At 34.9% G+C, this 20,024-nt stretch overlaps 4 protein-coding genes across 6 annotated transcripts; 3 read left to right on the forward strand and 1 right to left on the reverse strand.

The window, feature by feature from the left end:
* The first annotated feature begins 71 nt into the window (after window positions 1-71).
* Window positions 72-6,567, forward strand: LOC133783513 (pollen receptor-like kinase 3). Its single transcript, XM_062223165.1, has 2 exons — window positions 72-4,487; window positions 5,138-6,567. Exons 1-2 carry the CDS (start codon window positions 3,167-3,169, stop codon window positions 5,719-5,721), a joined length of 1,905 nt encoding a protein of 634 aa, XP_062079149.1. The 5' UTR covers window positions 72-3,166; the 3' UTR covers window positions 5,722-6,567.
* Window positions 6,568-7,553: 986 nt separating this feature from the next.
* LOC133783515 (uncharacterized) lies at window positions 7,554-9,381 on the forward strand. 2 transcript variants are annotated; one of them, XM_062223169.1, is made up of 2 exons: window positions 7,554-8,660; window positions 9,048-9,381. In XM_062223169.1, the coding sequence occupies exon 1, from the start codon at window positions 7,800-7,802 to the stop codon at window positions 8,481-8,483; it is 684 nt and encodes a 227-aa protein (XP_062079153.1). In that variant the 5' UTR covers window positions 7,554-7,799; the 3' UTR covers window positions 8,484-8,660; window positions 9,048-9,381. The 2 variants fall into 2 exon arrangements, with proteins under 2 accessions (XP_062079153.1, XP_062079152.1); XM_062223168.1 differs by having other exon boundaries at window positions 7,558-8,540.
* A 197-nt stretch (window positions 9,382-9,578) lies between these two features.
* Window positions 9,579-12,720, reverse strand: LOC133783516 (THO complex subunit 3). Its single transcript, XM_062223170.1, has 11 exons — window positions 12,566-12,720; window positions 12,406-12,501; window positions 11,256-11,385; window positions 11,065-11,156; window positions 10,814-10,882; window positions 10,654-10,711; window positions 10,467-10,566; window positions 10,290-10,376; window positions 10,120-10,198; window positions 9,888-10,020; window positions 9,579-9,799 (listed from the first exon to the last, which is right to left on the reverse strand). The coding sequence occupies exons 1-11, from the start codon at window positions 12,626-12,628 to the stop codon at window positions 9,762-9,764; spliced, it is 945 nt and encodes a 314-aa protein (XP_062079154.1). The 5' UTR covers window positions 12,629-12,720; the 3' UTR covers window positions 9,579-9,761.
* Window positions 12,721-13,553: 833 nt separating this feature from the next.
* Window positions 13,554-15,723, forward strand: LOC133783517 (probable ribosome biogenesis protein RLP24). Of its 2 annotated transcripts, XM_062223172.1 has the most exons (5): window positions 13,554-13,695; window positions 13,867-13,977; window positions 14,802-14,915; window positions 15,053-15,189; window positions 15,282-15,723. In XM_062223172.1, the coding sequence occupies exons 2-5, from the start codon at window positions 13,897-13,899 to the stop codon at window positions 15,451-15,453; spliced, it is 504 nt and encodes a 167-aa protein (XP_062079156.1). In that variant the 5' UTR covers window positions 13,554-13,695; window positions 13,867-13,896; the 3' UTR covers window positions 15,454-15,723. The 2 variants fall into 2 exon arrangements, with proteins under 2 accessions (XP_062079156.1, XP_062079155.1); XM_062223171.1 differs by lacking the exon at window positions 13,554-13,695 and having other exon boundaries at window positions 13,784-13,977.
* The last annotated feature ends 4,301 nt before the right edge of the window (window positions 15,724-20,024 follow it).

Consider the following 20,024-nt stretch of genomic DNA (forward strand, 5'->3'; position numbering starts at 1 on the left):
GGTAAGAAAGTCAGTGCATTTCAGAAAAAACCAAGAATACAACAACTCCTCAGAGCAAGGTTACATTTTCAAACAAACTAAGAAACCAATCTAAGTCTACAGCTTTAACCCTTACTAAACAAGAATAAAAAATCCTATTATAAACAGTCTTTTTAGTCAAGTATATAGTGTGCTGAATAGTCCAAACTAAACTCTCCCAAAAAGTTAAGGGGCTGATTGGTAGTTAATTTAAAAATATAATTTTAGAAAATTATTTTCAAATTAAATGATTTGAAAATATTGAATTTAAAAATAAATTATAAATTTTTGAGATCTTAAATGGTTGGGTGTTTTTAAAATTTAAAATCCATAGCATAGAAAGAAAACAATAATTTGTTGTTTTCTCTTTTGATGAAGGATTTTAACTTAGTTTTCAAAAATGGTTTTTTTTTTATTTTCTAAAACAAGTGTGCCAATCAAGTTTTCATTGGAGTTTCCATTTTTTAAATTATGAAAATAATAAAACTATTTTTGAATCCACTACCAATCACACCCTAAATTTCTAACTTTCCAAATATGATAAACAAAGCTAGCTAGAATAGACCAGTAGACTAATTTCCTGAACCTGCTAAGCTTGCTTCTTTTGATCCACTTGAATATGCCTTCTACTGAACAATGCCGAGTCTTAATAGACAGCCAAAACAGAATGGTTTGAATTCAAGTTAAGTCTTTTGTAGTTGACATGAACTGTAGATTGACCTCTTTCTTTTTGTTCTTAAAGTTTGGACACCAAAACAAGAGCCCTCATCTAGGCTTGAGGTGGATTTTTAATAGAGTAATGATATGTGCACCTTAAATATGCACTCAAACATTACGTATAATAATGTGTCACTACTTTTTAAAATAGTGGGTCACAATTTTAATAAGTGTGACTAATTAGGCTAAACTATCACATAATATTTTGGTATATATTTTAATGGCACATATCATTACTCTTTTTAATATACTAATAAGTCTAAATATTCACAACTTTGTTAAAAATATACCCAAATTGATTATAATATATTATTATATATAAGGAATTCTATATTTAAAATAAATATTTCATATATAACTAATTGGGTATCCTACTCATTATTAATAGCAACTTTCCTAAAATATCCAACACTCATCAAAACAATTATTTAAATATAATAAAAAAATTCCTATTATGTTTTCTTTTCCAGTAATCAATATGAAGGAAAAAAAATGCTTAGTATTATAATATAATAATTATGAAGAGAGCAGTGTATTGTGATATCATTACTTTCTTTTAATACTTATTACCTTTTTCATATTATTTATTTTTAATTTTTTTTTATGCGTGCTTAAAGCAATATGTTTGAACCTAGTTTTCGGTATCGTAAATTATTCAGAATTTTCTGAAAATTTGCAGGATGCTCTAAATAACTACAATATACACAGTCATAAAAAAATCGCACCAAAAAATATTCACGGGTCGAGAATACTGAGAGATAGCCACACCGGTAGGGCTTAAAGTGCAGTCCCTATAAGAGAATTATATTATATATTACACGTGCAACAACGTGTTTGAATTTAGTTTTTGGTACTATAAAATATTCTGAATTTTTTTAAAATTTGTAGATCTAAATAGCTACAATATACAAGGTCATAAAAGAAAAAAAATCGCGCTGAAAAGTGTTCGTGGATCGAAAATACTGAGAGCAACACCGATAAGACTTAAAAGTGAAACTTTGTACAAAAGTTGTGTTCGGCAAAGACAAAATACCCAAAACAAAGAGCTCCAAAAAAAAGACAAGCCAACAGGATAATAATAATAATAATAAACAATAAAATCTACACAAAATCAAGTATCCATAACAACATTAAAATAAAACTCTACTCAAAAGAAACAAAACAAAAAAAAAAACTAACCTTTTATTGCAGGTTTCGGCAACAATGTTCTTCCCCCAACCTCATCAAAGTAATAAACTTTGATCATGAAATGTTGAATCACAGCCAAGAAATTTGGGATTCAGTCCTTTCAAATTCAATATACACCTTCAGAAATAAAGACAATCTAAAAAAAGGAAATAGAATAAACTTCAATTTGTTATTTTTAGAAGAGTATCTTACAATGAAATCTGTATCATTAATTTGATAATATATTATAGGAGTATTCTATTGTAGGGGCTTCAAAAATGGGGCTCTTTTGTATTTTTAACTCGTGAATAATTTTTAGCGTGATTTTTTTTATGATAGTATATATTGTAGTTATTTAGATTACCCTGCAAATTTTCAGAAAATTCCTAATAATTTACTGTGTCGAAAACTAGGTTTAAACATGTTATTTTCCACACGTATAAAAAAATTAGTCATGTATGCAACAACCTGCTTTTAAACTAGTTTTCGACACGGTAAATTATTAAGAATTTTCAGAAAATTTGCAGAATGCTCTAAATAACTACAATATACAAGATCATAAAAAAAATCGCGCTGAAAACTGTTCACGGATTGATAACACAAAATAGCCCCACCGATAGGGCTCTTTTTGAAGCCCCTACCAAAAAAATTTCCTGTATTATAAACTTTTGATATTTATAATAATAATAATAAAAGTGTTGTTATTTGTCACCTTAAGGTATCTAACACTACATGAAGTGATACCTATGGGTGATTAACGATATATCATAATACTTATTAAATTAAAATATCTTGAACCTCTACTGAATTGCATCAATAACTTTTGTTATGGTCTTGGACAACAATGCACCTCAGCATTTCTCTAATAATAATAATAATAATAATAATAATGGGTATATTAAAATGTCTCAACAAAAGTGTAATTAATTTCCATAGTGTAAATTTTGTTCCGGAAATGAAGTTGAATGGAACACATCCCAAATAAGGGGAAAGGTCTCTAATAAGGCTGACTCGGTCAACGAGATTTCTCAACCCAAGATTATTACGTCTTCTTCCAAAATCTATTCTTAGAATTGGGTATGTCTGTAATTGGTACAGTTTTCTGATCAACTCCCTTCTCTCAAACCCCAAAAACTCAAAAAAAAAAAATGAAACACAGTCCGATTACCCCACAAAAACAAACTCAGCAAAACTCACAAAATCATACATACTCACCACCACCACCGAACAACGGCTGTGTCCCCATTCCTGGCTCAGCTCAATAATGGTCGTTGTTCCTTCTCTCCTCTTCCTCCTCTCCCTTCTCTCTTCGACTATCTTCTTCGTTCCTTCTTCCCATTCTTTTTCTGAAGCCGAATCCCTTCTCAAGCTCAAGAACTCCTTTACGCAGACCAATGCTCTCACTTCCTGGGTGCCTAACTCCTCCCCCTGTTCGTCTCGGTGGGCTGGGGTAATGTGTTTCGACGGAATCATCACCGGTCTTCACCTCACCAACATGGGTCTTTCTGGGAAAATCGATATCGATGCCCTGACTCATGTTTCGGGACTTAGAACGATCAGTTTCATGAACAACAACTTCTCTGGCTCAATACCGGAGTTTAGCAAGCTTGGAGTTTTGAAATCTCTTTTACTTAGCGGGAATGCTTTTTCTGGAGAGATTCCTTCTGATTTCTTCTCTCATTTGAATTCTCTTAAGAAAGTTTGGCTCAACGATAATCGATTCTCCGGCAAGGTACCGGAGTCTCTGGCCCAGCTGACTCATCTCATAGAACTTCATTTGGAGAACAACCAATTCACTGGTTCGATCCCTGCGTTTAAACAGAGCGTTAATTCACTCAACTTGTCTAATAACAAGCTCGACGGTGAAATCCCGGGCATCTTTTCCACCTACGACGTTAGTGCTTTCGCCGGAAACGATGGTCTCTGCGGTAAGCCGTTGGAAAAGGTTTGTTCGGCGACACCAACCCAATCGTTTGCTCCGCCAGCCAGCACGGATTACTCCAACGACAACAAGTTAGTCGTCGGCGGAGTCGTGGCTGCCATGGTCATTGTCTTGATATATGCTTTGTTGAGCTCGAAGAACAATCGAGAAGACGATTTTAGTCAGCTGGGGAGGGACACCATGGACGAGATGGTAGAAGTTCACGTACCCAGTTCCAACCGGAGGAACTCGGAATCATCCAGCCGAAAGGGCAGCGATTCCAAGAAAGGTGGCGGCGGCGGCGGTGGAGGAGGAGGGTCGCAACATGGGAAGAGTGGGTCGATGACTGATTTGATAATGGTGAATGATGAAAAGGGTACTTTCGGGTTGTCGGATTTGATGAAGGCTGCGGCGGAGGTGCTCGGTAATGGCGGGTTGGGGTCAGCCTACAAGGCCGTCATGTCATTTGGGCTGTCTGTGGCGGTGAAGAGGATAAGGGAGATGAATAGATTGGGAAGAGAAGCGTTCGACGTCGAGATGAGGCGGTTCGGTGGACTCCGTCACCGGAATATCTTGACTCCGTTGGCTTACCATTACCGGAGAGAAGAGAAACTGTTAGTCTCCGAGTACATTCCCAAAGGCAGCTTGTTATACGTTATGCATGGTAAGAGATATCTCCACATGCACACACACAAACACAAAATCATAGGGCAACTTTTTGTGATTTTGTTTGTGTTTTTTCGGTTCGTAAATAGTTTTTGACGCGATTTTTTGATGGGTATGTTTATTGTAGTTATTTAGAGCATCTCTAAATTTTCAGGAAATTTCGAATAGTTTAACGTAACAAAAACTAAGTTAAAAAATGTTGTTGCACGCGTGACTAATTGTTTTTACGTGCGTGGAAAACAACATATTTGAACCTAATTTACGATAAACTATTCGAATTTTTTTTTAAAATTTGCATAATGCTCTAAATAATTACAATATATACGGTGATAAAAAAAATCACGTCGAAAACTATTCACGGAGCCTGAAACACTGAGAGTCCCACCTACCGGTAGGGCTTAAAGTAAACTTTTGATATTATAACTTCAAAAAGAGCCCTATTAGTGGGCCTCCTTTGTAGCCCCATCCTGAATATTTGCAATATATTCTAAATAATTACAATAAACATAATCATACAAAAAAAATCACACCGAAAACTGTTCACGACCAGAAAAACACAAAATATCACAAAAAGTATGCACCCTTGCAATACCCCAAAACCATATTCTTTCACAAAATCATTAATAGTATCTTTGTTTTAACATTTAGGAGATCGCGGAACTAGTCACGCGGAGTTGAACTGGCCAACTCGTCTAAAGATAATCCAAGGAATCGCCAGGGGATTGGGATTCCTCTACACAGAGTTCTCAAGCTACGACCTCCCCCATGGAAATCTCAAGTCCAGCAATGTCCTTCTGAACCACGACCACGAACCAGTGCTCAGCGATTACGCTTTTCACCCTCTGATGAGCCCCAGCAACGCAACTTCATGCATGTTCGCCTACAAAACCCCAGACTACTTCAAGTACCAGCGAGTCTCGCCCAAGACCGACGTCTACTGCCTCGGCATTCTCATTCTCGAAATCCTTACCGGGAAATTTCCTTCTCAGTACCTCACCAACGGTAAGGGCGGAACCGACGTCGTTCAGTGGGTGTCTTCGGCAAACAGCTCGGAGGAGATGGAGAGAGAGTTGCTCGACCCAGAAATCGCTTCTGGGAATGTTGCTAATACCAATGCCGTGAACCAAATGATTCAACTCCTTCGCGTGGGAGCTGACTGTGTCGAGAGTAATCCCCAGCAACGGATGGATATGAGGGAAGCCATTAGAAGGATAGAAGAAGTACAAGTATGATCATGATGATTATCGTTCCAAAACACATTAAATACAAAAACAAAATACTTAGTATAGTATAGGAGTCTTTGATGGTGATCAAAGAAGAATATGTTGATCGGTGGGGAATTTGAAGAGTAATGGTGATTGAGAATTCCCCAGATGATAGCATTCTAGAAGACACCTACATTTTTATCAGTGTGTGATGATGATGATGATGAACAATTTTTTTTTTCTTTTTTATTGGTGCATATATATTTTTAATTTTTGGGAAAGAAAGTGCATGCTTCTTGTTTCTATAGTTAGGTATCATTTTCAAGATTTTGAGTGGGAGAAAGAGAGTGGAGAGTTTCAACTATTCTAATTAGAAGCTACATGTATAGTTAATTTAGGCAAGGAGGATATTGATTATTTGGATACCTATGTGTTGCAAGAACAACTTTTATAAGAATTTTGTTTTTTATACACAACTTGTTTGTTCATAAAATGGATGTCAAAATGTCATTCTAATTGGAAGCTAGATGTATAGTTAATTTAGGCAAAATGATGATATTGATTATTTTAATACTTATGCGCTTGTTGCAAGAACAACTTCTATAAGAATTTTGTTCGCTTTGGCTTCTACACATAATTTGTTTGTTCATTAAATGGATGTCAAAACGACATTTCTTAATGGTGATCTCAATGAGGATGTATAGTTAATTTAGGTAAAAGGAGGATATTGATTATTTCGATTCCTCTGCGCCTGTTGCAAGAACAATTTCTATAAGAGTTTTGTTCGCTTTGGTTTTTATACACAATTTGTTTGTTCATCAAATGGATATCAAAACGATATTCCTTAATTGTGACCTTAATGAGGATGTATAGTTAAATTGTGGTGTTGGGATTTGTCCACCTTTTTTCAAAATGTCTAAGGCTTGCATACACTACTAATCTATGAGGGATATAGCCAAAGAGAGTGTCTTTATTGTTGAGACAAGAGAAGTGAGTTTAAAAGAGCTTTTTCTATTGTTTATATGTCTTTTATTGTAAATATAAGGAGTGCATACTTGTTCATGTATTGCTACTCAATGATAACACATAAATCCTAGCATATCTCCTATGCGAATCAAGATCCGTGTCAAATTATTATGTCTCATAATGTGTCCAACCAATATAATTCTGACACTTCATTTAATTTTCTTTTCATTAAAAAAACTATTACCTTCCCTAGTAATATGAGGTGTAAGTGCAAGTATTATATTGATTTGACACATTATGAGACACAATAATCTGACAAGGGATCTTGATTCCTCGTATGCACACTTACAAGCCTTATCAATCGGAAAGTTAAACAACCCATTTAAGAAAATAAATATATTTCTAACTTTAAAAAATTATTTAAAATATTTATTTTGAGAAAGAATAAGAAAGATAAAATAAATTAAAAATTTTAAAAATAATTAAAATCATATATTTTCCCTTCACTTTCTTATTATATATCAAAATAATAAAAAATAAGTATAAAAGTGCAACATTTAAAAAATATTGAGTATATTTACCACCATAAAAAAAATTGGATATAAAAGTACAACATTTTGAAGACATTGAGTATTTTAGCTGTCATTTACTCTAATTTTTACTATCTTCATATAAAAAGTTTAGAATTCAAAATTAGTAGTGGTTGGCCATATACTCAACACCATAACCACATTACAAAAAATTATATATATACATACCAAAAATATATATATTGCAAAATAACATTAAAAAAATGTCAATTTTCACCTACCCTTCAAAATTAACATCTGTCATATAGGACCAGGTCATAATATTGGGCCTTAGGCCCATTAGGCCCAGGTCTTGTTTTACATGTTACCGTTGAAAATAAATAAATAATTAAATAAAGATATGAATCGGACCGTTCGGAAAATGTAGAAGAAGTAACCGTTACCAATTCCAGTCTTTTCCTCAAAAAAAAAAGCTTACTTTAAAAACTCTCTTTCTCACTCTTCTCCTCACCAAAGCTATCAAACAAAGCGCTCTCTCTCTCTCTCTCTCTCTTAATCTTTCTCTACTTTCTCACTTCTCGACTCTCATTCCTTCATTTCCATTCATCAATGGCCGAAACAAAGCACACCCACATCGTAGAAATCCCTGTAGACGAAGAGCATCTACAAAAATCATCATCCACAAACATGGTCTCACTCTCATCAGCCATACAACACCACCCATTAATGGAAATCTCAAACAGCCCTGGTCACCTCCTACTCCTCAAGCTCTGGCAAAGAGAAGAAGACCTCTACGGCCGTCGCATGGCTCGTAAAGAAACCAGACTTGACTCCATCAAAGGAGAGATCTTCCAACTCTGCTGCTCCTTCCTCCTATTCCAAGGCTTCTTCTTGACCCTTTTGTTCACTTCTTCCGTGCGTTCGGACCACGTGTTGGTCTGCAAGAAATGGTGGATTCCGAGCCTTGTTTCGGTTTCCACATCGGCTGTGTTTGTGTTCCTTGTTCAGGTCAAGCTTTACAGGTTGTGGAAAGTGTGGAACCAGTTGCAGAGGGAGAGGAATGATAACAGAGCTGTGAGTAGGTGTATTCAGGAGCTGAGAATGAAAGGTTCAAGCTTTGATCTTTCCAAAGAGCCATTGAGTTGTGGTGGTGGAAAGAGAATGAAGAGCTCTAGTGTTGAGATTAAATGGAAGCCAGTCACTTGGTGTTGTCAATATCTTGTTACTATTTTGCTTGTTTGTTTTGCAGGTTTGGTCTTTCCTGCTTCCAAACTCATTCTATGCTACTTCTGAGCTTTTTTGCTATATATATAATCGTATCAGGAGTATGGCTTCACTTCTCTTCTTCATGTAAGTATACACATTGTACATATACATATACTAGTTTCTTTTCTTTTGGTTTAGTTTGGTTTGAGATGGTTTCACTCGATGCTTTGTGATGGACTGGATTATCTTGGTCATAGAGAGAAGGTATGAGTTACTTTACTATCTCATGCATCATCATGTTAGGATCATTATAAGTTGGAAGAGTTAAGGAAATTCTCTTTTCTATTCCTATTTTGACTTGAGGAACTCGAATCTCAGGCTCTGAATTAAAGAGAGTTTCTTTAGTATTATACTAGTCTAGTTCCTTGCATGATTTTGTTCTCAACTCACCTCATCATCATGTTAGGACTTAGGATCATCATACTTTGGAAGAGTTAAAGAACTCTATTTCTTAGGAACTCGAATGACTTTGAATAAAAGAGAATTTCCTTAGGATAATTTGATTATACTAATCTAGTCTCTTATATGTTTAGTATTTATACTAGTCTAGTCTAGTCCCTTATATGGTCTTTTTTTTTTCTCTTTGGCCAGGCTCTTCCTTGTTTGAATTCTTCAGCATCTTCTTCTTCAAGAGGGGATGAAGCATTTTGGTCCGATGGTTAAAAAAAGCTCTCATTTGAAGAAACAAATGAAAAGGAAAGAAAAGGTCTTTGAATTGTGATGCTGACTCTGCCGAGAGACTTTTGAGGAGCTGTTATTTCTTCCCACAAGACCATTTTTAGGAACTGAGCAACACCACTTGTGTGTTCTCAGCCAAGTTTATTACCCTCTAATGTATTATTATTATTCTTTATGAAAAACTATATCATTCATGCACCACAATTTGGAAAAGCATTCTTGAAATCGAGGAAGCTGTAATTTTGTATATCTTTTTCTATCTTCTGAATAGAGAATTATTTTTTACTAATGTGTTTGATGTTTGATTAAACAACCACAATTCCAATGGAAGTTAAATGTTTGATTAAAGAGTTTCAAACTCAGGCAATCCCCTTTCAAAAAAAAAAAAAGATTTGATCGAAGTGGCCAAATCATTAAAATCAGAAGTTTAGAATTAAAAATTAGTGATGGTTGGGAAAATTGCTTCTTCTTTTTTATAATCAATTCAATATGAAATATGATACTGCTGCCAATATAATCAATTCAATTCAATATCTAAATTCTGAATAGAAAATTATTTTTTACAATTCGTTTCATTAACAACCACCACAACTCCAATAAAGGGTTCCCAATCTCAGGCAATCTCTCTCAGGCAGCACTTTCAAAGCCAAAAATTCGAAAAACACCTGTTAAAAGACAGAAAAAATATGTATGTCAAGTCTGTTGTGTAGTTGTTGTCAAGACAAGATTTGCAACACAGAAGCTAAAACATACCTTCATCAGCCTGATATTTGTTCTTGTCATCTCCAGCATATGCAAGTAAATTGTACTTGGGATTCCACTCAACACTATTCATGGCCGCCCGACATGGAATTTGATGCACTGTTTTTCCAGTTTGCGCATTTGACTGTTTGTTTAAAAGAGAAATAATATTGTCATTATCCTATCTAATTACTTTTAAAACATTAAACACACTCTTGATTGTTCAATCACATTGAATGCTTACTATATCAATGAACAAGTCCTCGCTAGCCGAAGCAATATATTCACCGGTATGGTTGAAGCTTATTGTCCTTACAGGCCACCTGGATTAAGGTAAAAAAAATGATGAGCCAAATTTATATATAAATATTGATTCTTAATTGGGAGGAGTGTTGTCATGACCGGGAAGCTTACTCGAGTTTTGTAAATGTTCTCACACAAAGCATCTCTGAGATATCCCACAGGCTGACTAAAGAATCAGCACTTCCAACCGCAAAAAACCTGTAAAACGTATATTAAGGATGAAAATAGATGTTTATTTCCATGAGTAACAGATGGGCAAATAAAGAATAAGATAGTTTTGTAGGACACCTTCCAGTTGGGTCAATTGCAATGCAATAGCAACCAGCTGTATGGGCCATAAGAGTGTCAAGTGGTCGAAGAGATGGGTATGATAGAACTTCGACAGTACCTAAATAGTGGAACAAAGATAAATCAAATAACCATTCCAGTGGGCGGAAGAAAAACTCTATTATTCTCATAACAAAAAATTGCTCACCATTTCCAGTGGTCAGAAAAAACATATCACCCTTCATGTTCCAAGCTATCTCATTTACCTGGAAAAAAAGAAAAATTCAATCCAGTATAGTAGAGCATTGTCGCATTGTCACAGACATAAAGCTGAGAGAGAGAGAGAACTAGCATTTACTTCGAATTACCTCATAATTAAACTTGCGCTTATGAATTGGCTTAAACTTTCGAACATCCAAAATTGTTAGTTCATCATCCTACATTTTCGGGGTCAAGAAAAGAAACAGCATAAGATTTCCTCCGGGCAAAACACAGATTATACTGGTTCAAGAACTGAAATCAGCATCATATCAGATGACCCGAAATACCACTAAAAAATGCAACATGGATTTATTTTAGTTTAGCAGGTGCGTGGTGACATCAGGTCATAGAAACATACCCTATTGCCAACAGCTATGTGTGTGCCATCAGGTTTGTAGGTGATGTTAATGTTCTCCCCACTAAGTTCTGCCTGTTGCGAGCATTTCCCACCTGTGTAACCAAAGCAACCATTAAGGAATCTTTACAGTACTGCCTAACTTCCCACAACATAAATGGAAATGCATATGAACATGAGAAGGAATCACTTACTACGAGCATCCCACAGACGGACAGTCTTATCTCCTGATGCAGTTGCAATTAAATCAGCATGTTTGGGATCCCAACATAGCTGATCCACACTATCAGTGTGCCCCTTTAGCTCAATATCTTTAGCCTTACCCTGTAAAAGAAAATGTCACATAACCACTAAACATTTGAATGGAGATTCTCTTGCAAACAAGAAACGAATAACACCAAACAGCTTCAAAGCCTCATTTCCTGAAATAATAAATAACAACTAACTTACCTGTTTTAGTAAAGCAAGAACCAGAGCAACGGTTCTTGGCTTTTAATTTAGGAAAGCCTTTATTAAAAAAGCTAGAGCTTTATTCATTTGAGGGAAACAAGTCATTTTGAGAAAACTTGCTGACCCGTGAAAAACAGTGCAAAGCTGTTGTGAGTTTGAGAGTTTTGGAACACAACTGTTGAGAAAGTGTTTCCATGGTTGTGCTGGGGGTTTGGGATAACTGAGTGTAGATTGTATAGTGAGATTTATTATGAGGCTTATCACTCAACTGTGAGGGTGTATTTTCATAGACTTTGATAGTGGATTGTCATGGTGGTCCTCTAGACTGAATAAATGTAGGCTTTTATTGTTCTTTACGTTTCAGTTTTATTTTTCTGTTCTGTTCTGTTCTATTATTTGTGTTTGTGTAGCATTGTGTGAACAGGTTCTTAGATCTTGAGGTTCAACTTACAACATTATTCATGTCCAGTGAGTTCACTCATTCATAACTATATGGTGCTAACAACAGTAAAAAGCAACTGAAACAAAGCTTTCCGAAGAAGCCCACTTTCAGAAAATGAATGTATTTTGTTTAGTAGCAAATGAGAACAGAAAAACATCAAGCTAATAAATCCAACAACAGCACCCAATTCTAAAATTATTATATATACCAAAATGAAAATACAGAATTAAGGACCCAAAAAGGAAATCATAGTATACCAAAGATTCCTTCAAACTCATAAAAAGAGAAACCCAACGAGAAAAAGCTCAAAGCTTTAGAAAATTTACATAGTTTAATATAGTGCTTTACAGTGCATTTTGAGAAGAAAAAAAATGATGGAAATTAAGGTGGTGGTGTCTGTAAAAGTAAAAGAAAAAAGTGAATTTGAAATTGAACTTGAATGGAGAGCTTACATGGCCATGGGGCTCGATATGCCAAACCCTAGCAGTTTGATCGACGGAGCCGGAGGCGAGCTTAGTGCCGGTGCAGTTCCAAGCCACCGAATGGACCTTCAATAAATAAATAAATTAATTAATAAAAAAGAAGCTGTGGAACACTGAGTGAGAATAATACCTTCTTCTTGTGACCTTGGTACTCTCTGCTCTGCAGAGTCTTCCATGGAACTGACTCCTCCATTCTTTCTTCAGCTCAAAGCTCGGACTTTTCTCAGTCTCTACTCTCTAATCTCGACTCTTTCACCCTTCTCTTTACTGGGCCTTGACTTGGGCCCAAAGTCGTGGGTTAATGGCCCAAGAGCTCACATACTGGAAAAATTGGAGAAGTTTGATAGATATATAAGAACTCAGAAGAGAAGAAGACTCACTTTGGGTCTGTGACGCAGGCGCCCGTGTCAGCAATAAGCCCAACTCGGCCCACGTCCATCGCACGTGTGCGGTGCCCGTTATTATTATTATTATTTTGGTAAAAGATAATTTTCTTTTGCTTTTAAATTTTCTTTTTTCAAAGGTGAGTTTTGGATGGTTAAATTTGAAGTTTGAACGTTAACCTTGGAAAATGAAAAAATGTGTTTAAGTAAAAAGGGTAGGTCTATATTTTTACAAAATATTATTTTGATATTCTATATTTGCAAATAATGCTCATTTGATATCTTGCATTTTGAAATCGTACTTATTTAGTACCTGTATTTTAAAATTGTACATATTTGATACTCTAAACTCAAATTTAATTAATAAAACTTTACTAATTTAATCAAATTACTCTCAATCATACGAGTTACAAATTATATATAACTACTGATAATTTTGTCATATTGACAAAATTTTATCAATTAGAATACCATATGAGCATTATTAAAAATAGAAAATACTATAATAATACTTTACAAAAACAAAAGTTACCAAATGAGTAAGTTCTCAAGTAAAAATAATAAATGATAATTATTATTTCCCTAAAAAAATAATAATAAATAAATGATAATTTATTTCATTTTAATATTTGAATGGAAAATGAATATTTTCAGAAAGTAATCTGACTCTAGTAATTGAAATTATAATATGAATAATTAATATGGTTGTTTTCGAATTTGGCAAAAAATCTTCTTTTTGTATTGGGTAATAGCTTTATGGACTCATATAAAGTATGTTTTGAGTAAATAAAATGAAATTGGTAAAACCTAATAAATATAATTGGCCTATATATGAAACTGTTCGGTGAAGAAACCCTAATCCTCCCTCCCATCCCAGGTATAAAGTTCTATACTTTTTGTTGCTTGAGGTAAAATTAAGCTTGTTATTGGTCGATTGAGTCGTGTATTATATATATATATATATATATATATAGGGTTGGTAGTGTTTACCACTTCTAATGATATTAGGGTTTTCTCATATTCTCTGTTCCTCTTTCGTTTCCTTCAGTTGGTTCTCATTTTTTAGTTTGAGAAAAAGATGAGGTTGGAGAAGTGTTGGTTCTGTTCTTCCACTGTATATCCAGGGCACGGTATTCAGTATGTTCGCAACGACGCAAAGGTGCTTCCTTTTCTCTTTCTTGTGTGATTATACATAACATACCCTTGTCTGTGTTTTGTGTTTTGCCTTTTCTGGATATCTAAAAATACATTAGATCAATGGTGTCTCTTTCTAGTTTGATTGGAATATCATTTTGTTGCTAGTTTTGTTTTTATTTTGCTATGAATGATGTCTACAAAGAAACAATGATTAGTCATTTAGGCAGGAATTTCAATGGAGTTGCTTTGATTTAGCTTTTTGTGCCCACTGAGGATGTTCCTGCACATGTTTACACTTTAGAACTTGATTACAAGATTGTTGGAGTTTATGATTAGTCATTTAAAAGCTTCATAGTTGATTTTCTTCTGTCTTTTTTGATTTAGTATAGAAAATGCCCAGTTAGCTGAAGGAGAGAAGATATCATTAGTTGGCATTGGTAACAAAGCCACATCGTTGCTTTGCTCCCCCACCCTCATATTTCTTTTATATATTTTTCTTTTTAGTTATAGGGTGAAAATTAATTCTGAAATTTTGAAAAAATAATGGCAATGTAGGTGAAGCCCAACTAAAAAAACCAAAATGCCATTAAAATCCTCCCCTGAATTCAATTCCTAAAGAAAGAAAAATCCGGCTCTGTATTGGATGCCATCTTTATGATTGCGTTGAATGTTCTCAGCCTTGTGTGTTTTTCATCATGGGATATTGGTCATTGTTTATAATTGCTATTGTTGTAAACCTTGGCCTTTTATTTAATTTTCTGTGTTATTGTTAGTCTTTTGGACATTTTCATTGTACATTGTTTTGCCATCTGTTTCTCTTACTCTTACAAGTGAACTCTTCTGCAGATTTTCCGCTTTTGTAGGTCCAAATGCCACAAAAATTTCAAAATGAAGAGGAATCCTCGTAAAGTAAAGTGGACTAAATCCTACAGGGCATTACGGGGAAAGGATATGACACAGGTTTATATGCTTCTTTCGGTTTTACTCATCGATTCTTCTACTTGTTTCATTTATTGAGGTAGATTCAGTAACTCTTTTCTTATGTCAAGAAAAGATATTGATGGTTATGAGCTTGGTTTCACTTGTTTCTTTTACAGGACTCAACCTTTGAGTTTGAAAGGAAGCGAAACAGGCCAGAGAGATACGATAGGAATGTATTTAACAACACCTTGAATGCTATGAAGAAAATTCACAAGGTTAGAGCTGAAAGGGAGGTTAAACATATAGCCAAAAGGTAATTATTTACTTATTCTGTTTCATCAGTTCTTCGAAAAGCTTGGTAGTGGGGTTTCTGTTCTTTGAATGTGACAGAAACTTCTTTGACAGGATGCAAGGGAAGAAACAAAAGGAACTGCAGGAGGCACAGAAGGAACTGGAGCAAAGCATCTACATGGTCAAGGCCCCATCTGTGCTCAAAGAAGACCAATCTCTCACACTGCCCAAGCTCAAAGTCAAGGTCAGCCAAAAACAAGCAGCGGCTCAACAAATGGAAGAATAATGAGTCTGCAAATTTTAATCTTAATTCGACCATGGGTGGGACCAAAATTTTGACACTTTTTGTTTATTATTTGGAGAGAATTCCTTAGAAGGTTGTATCTGTCTGCCTTCCTTTACATTCTTGTTTCATTCTCTTCAAAAACATCTTATAATCAAATCTTTAGAGATAAAAATTGAGATTGTTATTTACTGCTTGTACCTTTGGATTTTGGTACAAGTTATTATTGATATAACATGCTGTGAAGCACCATTTGTTGGTGGGTTTTCTCAATAGGTTGTCAATTTTTCCTTGAAAGAATGTTTTCTTCTCGGTCAACTCTAACTCCTCCATATCTCCCTCGCTGGTTTTCGTTACCATCAGCCGCAAGGTATCACTGAGTTTTGAGATTGAAGTTTGAATCGATTGTCTTTAATATGATTTGAGAGTTTTTTTTTAGTCTTGCAAATCTTTGGTTTCACTGTTGGAGAGCTCTGCTTTGATCATTTAAATTGGCAGAGAACTAGAATTTCTAGCATTTTTTGTTGGACTAACTCCCCTTGATATTAATTCATTTAAATAACTCTCTAATGAGATTGCAGTTGTTGGCATATAAAATTGGAGGGAAATAGACCAATTCTATATTTCCATTTACAAATTAGAACTGGGATGAAATACTGAAAGTGAAACCATGTTTAAATTTTAGAGGTTTGACTGGAGCAAGTTTTTGAATTCAGGACATAATTGCAGGTTTAAAAAGGCACTTTGTCTTTCTTGTATTATTATAATTGATAATGTACATAGATAGTTTAGAAAAAGAAATTGAAGTAGAAGAGGTTCAATTCAATTTTGGGGCTATTGCTTGAAAATGTATGTATATATACATATATATATATATTATATTTTGATGAAAGCCTACATTTGTAATTTTTTTTTTCACAAACCCAACAATGGAAATTTGGAAGCATTGCTGCAATGTCTTGTTGTCATTAATTAATTTTAAGCAATGTTGCTTTTTTTTTGAAAAAAGAGTAAGAGTTCGAAATGACCTCCTCTCAATAATATTGAAAACTCTCACTTATGGCGGAGGAATACCGTAGTAACATAGTGAAAAAGAAAACAAAAGTTATGACCACAAATGCACCCACTCCCTACGAAGATCCAAAAAGAACACACCCTCAAACTCTTTCGTTCTATACACCCAAGTGGCAACCCAGAACCTGATCTTATCCCAAAGGTTGTCCACAGAAGAATAGGAATCGTCAAAAGTCCTCGAATTTCTCTCCAACCAGATAGCCCAAACTGTAGCGAGGACGGTACACTGCCATAAATGCGTCACCCTCTTTCCTCCCTCCAAATGAGAGAGAAACAATTCCGCACAGGAGGAAGGCATACACCAACCGACCCCGAATTCTTGTAATACTTTATTCCAAACGATGCTGGCGAAAGAGCACTGAAGAAACAAATGGCCTCCTCTGCAAATTCTCATGGACAATGTTGCTTTGTTGTTGTTATGTGGTAGTTTAGTCTACTTTTAATTTGCACTTGTAGTTTTCTTTGGTTTGTTCTGTCTGTATTTCCATCTTTCTTTCTGGTGTTGTCTCTCGTGCATCTTTATTCTTTTCAATATGTTACTAAGTAAATATATATAGCTAATTATTAACTCATATGTGTTATGTATGTATGTATTTTGCCTAAGAGAGTTTTCTTGCATAAATGCAAATCAATTGAAAAGGGAGAAAGAATGCTGTGACTACTTATCCTCCGAAGCTCAGACTATGGAATTCAGAGTTACCAATCCCAGAACGACAAACCCATTTCCATAATAACACTTACTCAGAAGATAATCATGGCGAAGTCTCAGTGGGTTCGAATAGTCCTTTGCCTTCTCATGTCAAACCCATTTGTGAAGCAATCTGTCTCAAGCTCCGCCACAGCTCCTCTTATCAGGTTTCTTTGCTAACCCTTCTTCTCTAATTGATTGAACTTTCTCCAGGAAAAATATGGTGTTTCGATAGAACCATTTCTCATGCCAAAGAAAAGAAACAATTTTTGTGAATAGTTAATTGACAAGTGATGAATTGTTTGAGGCTTAAGCCCAATGAGCAATACAGGAAACTCACTCTTGTAAAACTCTTGTGAGACTATCATGGGTTTGATCACTTGACTGGTGAAAATGGTTATCTAGTAAAATTAAAAACTTTGAAATGTCTGTCTGCTGGTGAAAATGGTTACAGAAAGTTTTGTTCTTTGGGATCCTGGCATAGGGACTGACTGACTGACTGACTGGTTTAGCAAGTTCTAGATCTCTAAATTACTGGGGATATTGAATGAAATCTTATAGTATAACTTCACTAGTGTTATATACTTGTTTCATCAATGTGAATTGGTTCAACTCCTAGCTCAAAATGCTGCCAACTCCCTACTTAGGTTTCAGGGGATTAAGGTAGTTTAGTTGGTAGATGATAAATTTGCCAATGAAGCCTAAGATTAGATAACTGATTAGATTACCAGTTTATCATAGTTTGTGAGATTTCTGCTTAAAGGGAAATGTGGCTGCACTTCAAATATCTCTTTATTTTTTATTTTCTAGATTCACTTTTGGCACAACCATTATTATAACTTAGAAATCCAAATTAATCCATTTTCAGCAGTAACAACTTATCTATAGTGTCATTAACTGATGATAAAATTATGACTTGTGCAAGTTATTAGGGAGATGTATGAATTTCAAGAATCAATACAAGAGAAAACTGTCAAAATGCATTGTTTGCTAGTACTCGATAAAGCTGAAATACCTGGAGAGATGGGTGGTTTTTCTGGTCGTATCGTGCGTGTGAGCTCTGCAGTGATGAAAAAGCTTTCTGGGTTGCAATCTTACAAACGCATAGTACACACAATCAATAATTGGGAATCTCAGTCTCGTCCACTACCACACAAGGGTGCAGTTTTCTTACGTTGAATTCCGAGCAGAGAGTACAAAATGGTCCCGAGTACGATCCTCAGTTCTGAGCCTTGGCAATAAACCTAGTCACGTTGGCCAATGGGTAATCATCAATTTCTAATCCAAATAAATACTTAGGAGACAAAAGCTAGCCTTCTGAACCTCGATTTCTACTAAACCGGGTAGCAGAAATTGTCCCGAGCGCCTAGGTTTGAACCCCCATGCCTTACCAAACCTAGATACCATCCTAAAGCAAAATCCCCTAGGTGGGTCGCGTCTTGGCCCTAAGGGTCGCGACTTGCCCCCGAGTTAGAGGAACCCTCAAGCCTCAAGGGGAGGCGGGCCGCAACTTGCCTCCTAAGGTCGCGACGCGCCCTCAAAACTGAATCTATAGAAGCAATTGGTCTCATGAGCATTCCTACCAGCTTTTTAAACTTAGATGATCAACAACAAGAAGCAAGTGTGTTCGAGTTTATGCAGTACTTATGTGTTCGAGTTTCATTGTAATTTCCTTCTTTTTTTAACTCTTTAATTTTTTTTTTTGCTTAAAATATGACGAGGCAAGTGTGTTTTCTCATATCTGGTATTTAAATTTAATGGCAACATGCAATAGAGGCTAACTGATTTCAGGAACCTTGTAGAAATTATGTTACTTATGCAGCATTTTAGTTATCCACTGCAGGATCCTGGAAACCTTGGTAGGTTAGTCAGATCAGCCATGGCCTTTAGATGGGTATGGAATTAGTTCAAAAGTTACTCATCAATCTTACTTTGTATTTCTGTTTTGCTCTGAACCTTTTCTCAATCATCTCTGATATTTGGATTCAGTTTGTATGTACATATGTGTGTGTGCAAAGGGAAGAATCCCATATTACCTAAGTTTCTAAAATAAAGACCACTGTTAAAAGAGTTGCAAAAATATAGAGTAATATTGGACAATTTATATGTACATATGTGTATGTGCAAAGAGAGGAATCCCATATTACTTAAGTTTCTAAAAGGGTTTATACCTTTTTGGATCCTGTGTTTTTTTCCATTATCTATTTGGACCCATTATATACTAAAATCTTGCTTTTTTTTTTTTTTTTTTTAATATAATTTAAAGGCATGAAAGAGTGGCATTTAAAGCACTTTGATCTCATTATATACTAAAATCTTTTTTTATTTTTTTTTATTTTACATCAAACTTTTATATTGTACTACTAACTACTAATGAGAATCATTTTACCATATTTCAATGTCAAAAAATGGGTTAATTCTTGAGGTTTTAATTGATTTAATAAAATTTTTAAGTAAATTTGAATTCATGAACATTACTTTGTTTGTATAGAATGTTGGGTGTTTTTACAACTATTTTTTTAAAATTTGTTGTATTTTAATTATTGGTAAACTTGGGCTTAATTTCTAATCTATTCCTCTATTTTTAGGCGTGTTTATTTAGGCGAAAGTGAGGACCCAAGTGAAAGAAAATTTAGAAATAATAAAACAAAAGTAGTGTAACAAAAAATATTAAAGGCATAAAAAGTTGCTTGTTGTTAAGGGCTAGCAAATGGTATATGAGTATTTTAACACATTCTCGTCTAAATATTTAAATCAAACCGTCCAAACATTGAAGGAGCCAAGACTAAAACATAATAGGGTCAAAAATAAA

This window comes from Humulus lupulus, chromosome 6, assembly GCF_963169125.1.
Source record: "Humulus lupulus chromosome 6, drHumLupu1.1, whole genome shotgun sequence".
NCBI lineage: Eukaryota > Viridiplantae > Streptophyta > Magnoliopsida > Rosales > Cannabaceae > Humulus > Humulus lupulus.

Excerpts from the sequence above, each read along its gene's own strand:
- LOC133783513 (XM_062223165.1), top strand. The coding sequence starts at position 3,167 with ATGGTCGTTGTTCCTTCTCTCCTCTTCCTCCTCTCCCTTCTCTCTTCG. Across the intron at positions 4,488-5,137 it reads CTTGTTATACGTTATGCATG|GAGATCGCGGAACTAGTCAC; the intron begins GTAAGAGATATC and ends TTTAACATTTAG.
- LOC133783517 (XM_062223172.1), top strand. The coding sequence starts at position 13,897 with ATGAGGTTGGAGAAGTGTTGGTTCTGTTCTTCCACTGTATATCCAGGG. Across the intron at positions 13,978-14,801 it reads ATGTTCGCAACGACGCAAAG|ATTTTCCGCTTTTGTAGGTC; the intron begins GTGCTTCCTTTT and ends ACTCTTCTGCAG. Across the intron at positions 15,190-15,281 it reads GTTAAACATATAGCCAAAAG|GATGCAAGGGAAGAAACAAA; the intron begins GTAATTATTTAC and ends CTTCTTTGACAG.
- LOC133783516 (XM_062223170.1), bottom strand. The coding sequence starts at position 12,628 with ATGGAGGAGTCAGTTCCATGGAAGACTCTGCAGAGCAGAGAGTACCAA. Across the intron at positions 10,567-10,653 it reads TTTTCTGACCACTGGAAATG|GTACTGTCGAAGTTCTATCA; the intron begins GTGAGCAATTTT and ends TCCACTATTTAG. Across the intron at positions 10,377-10,466 it reads GCAATTGACCCAACTGGAAG|GTTTTTTGCGGTTGGAAGTG; the intron begins GTGTCCTACAAA and ends TACGTTTTACAG.
- LOC133783515 (XM_062223169.1), top strand. The coding sequence starts at position 7,800 with ATGGCCGAAACAAAGCACACCCACATCGTAGAAATCCCTGTAGACGAA.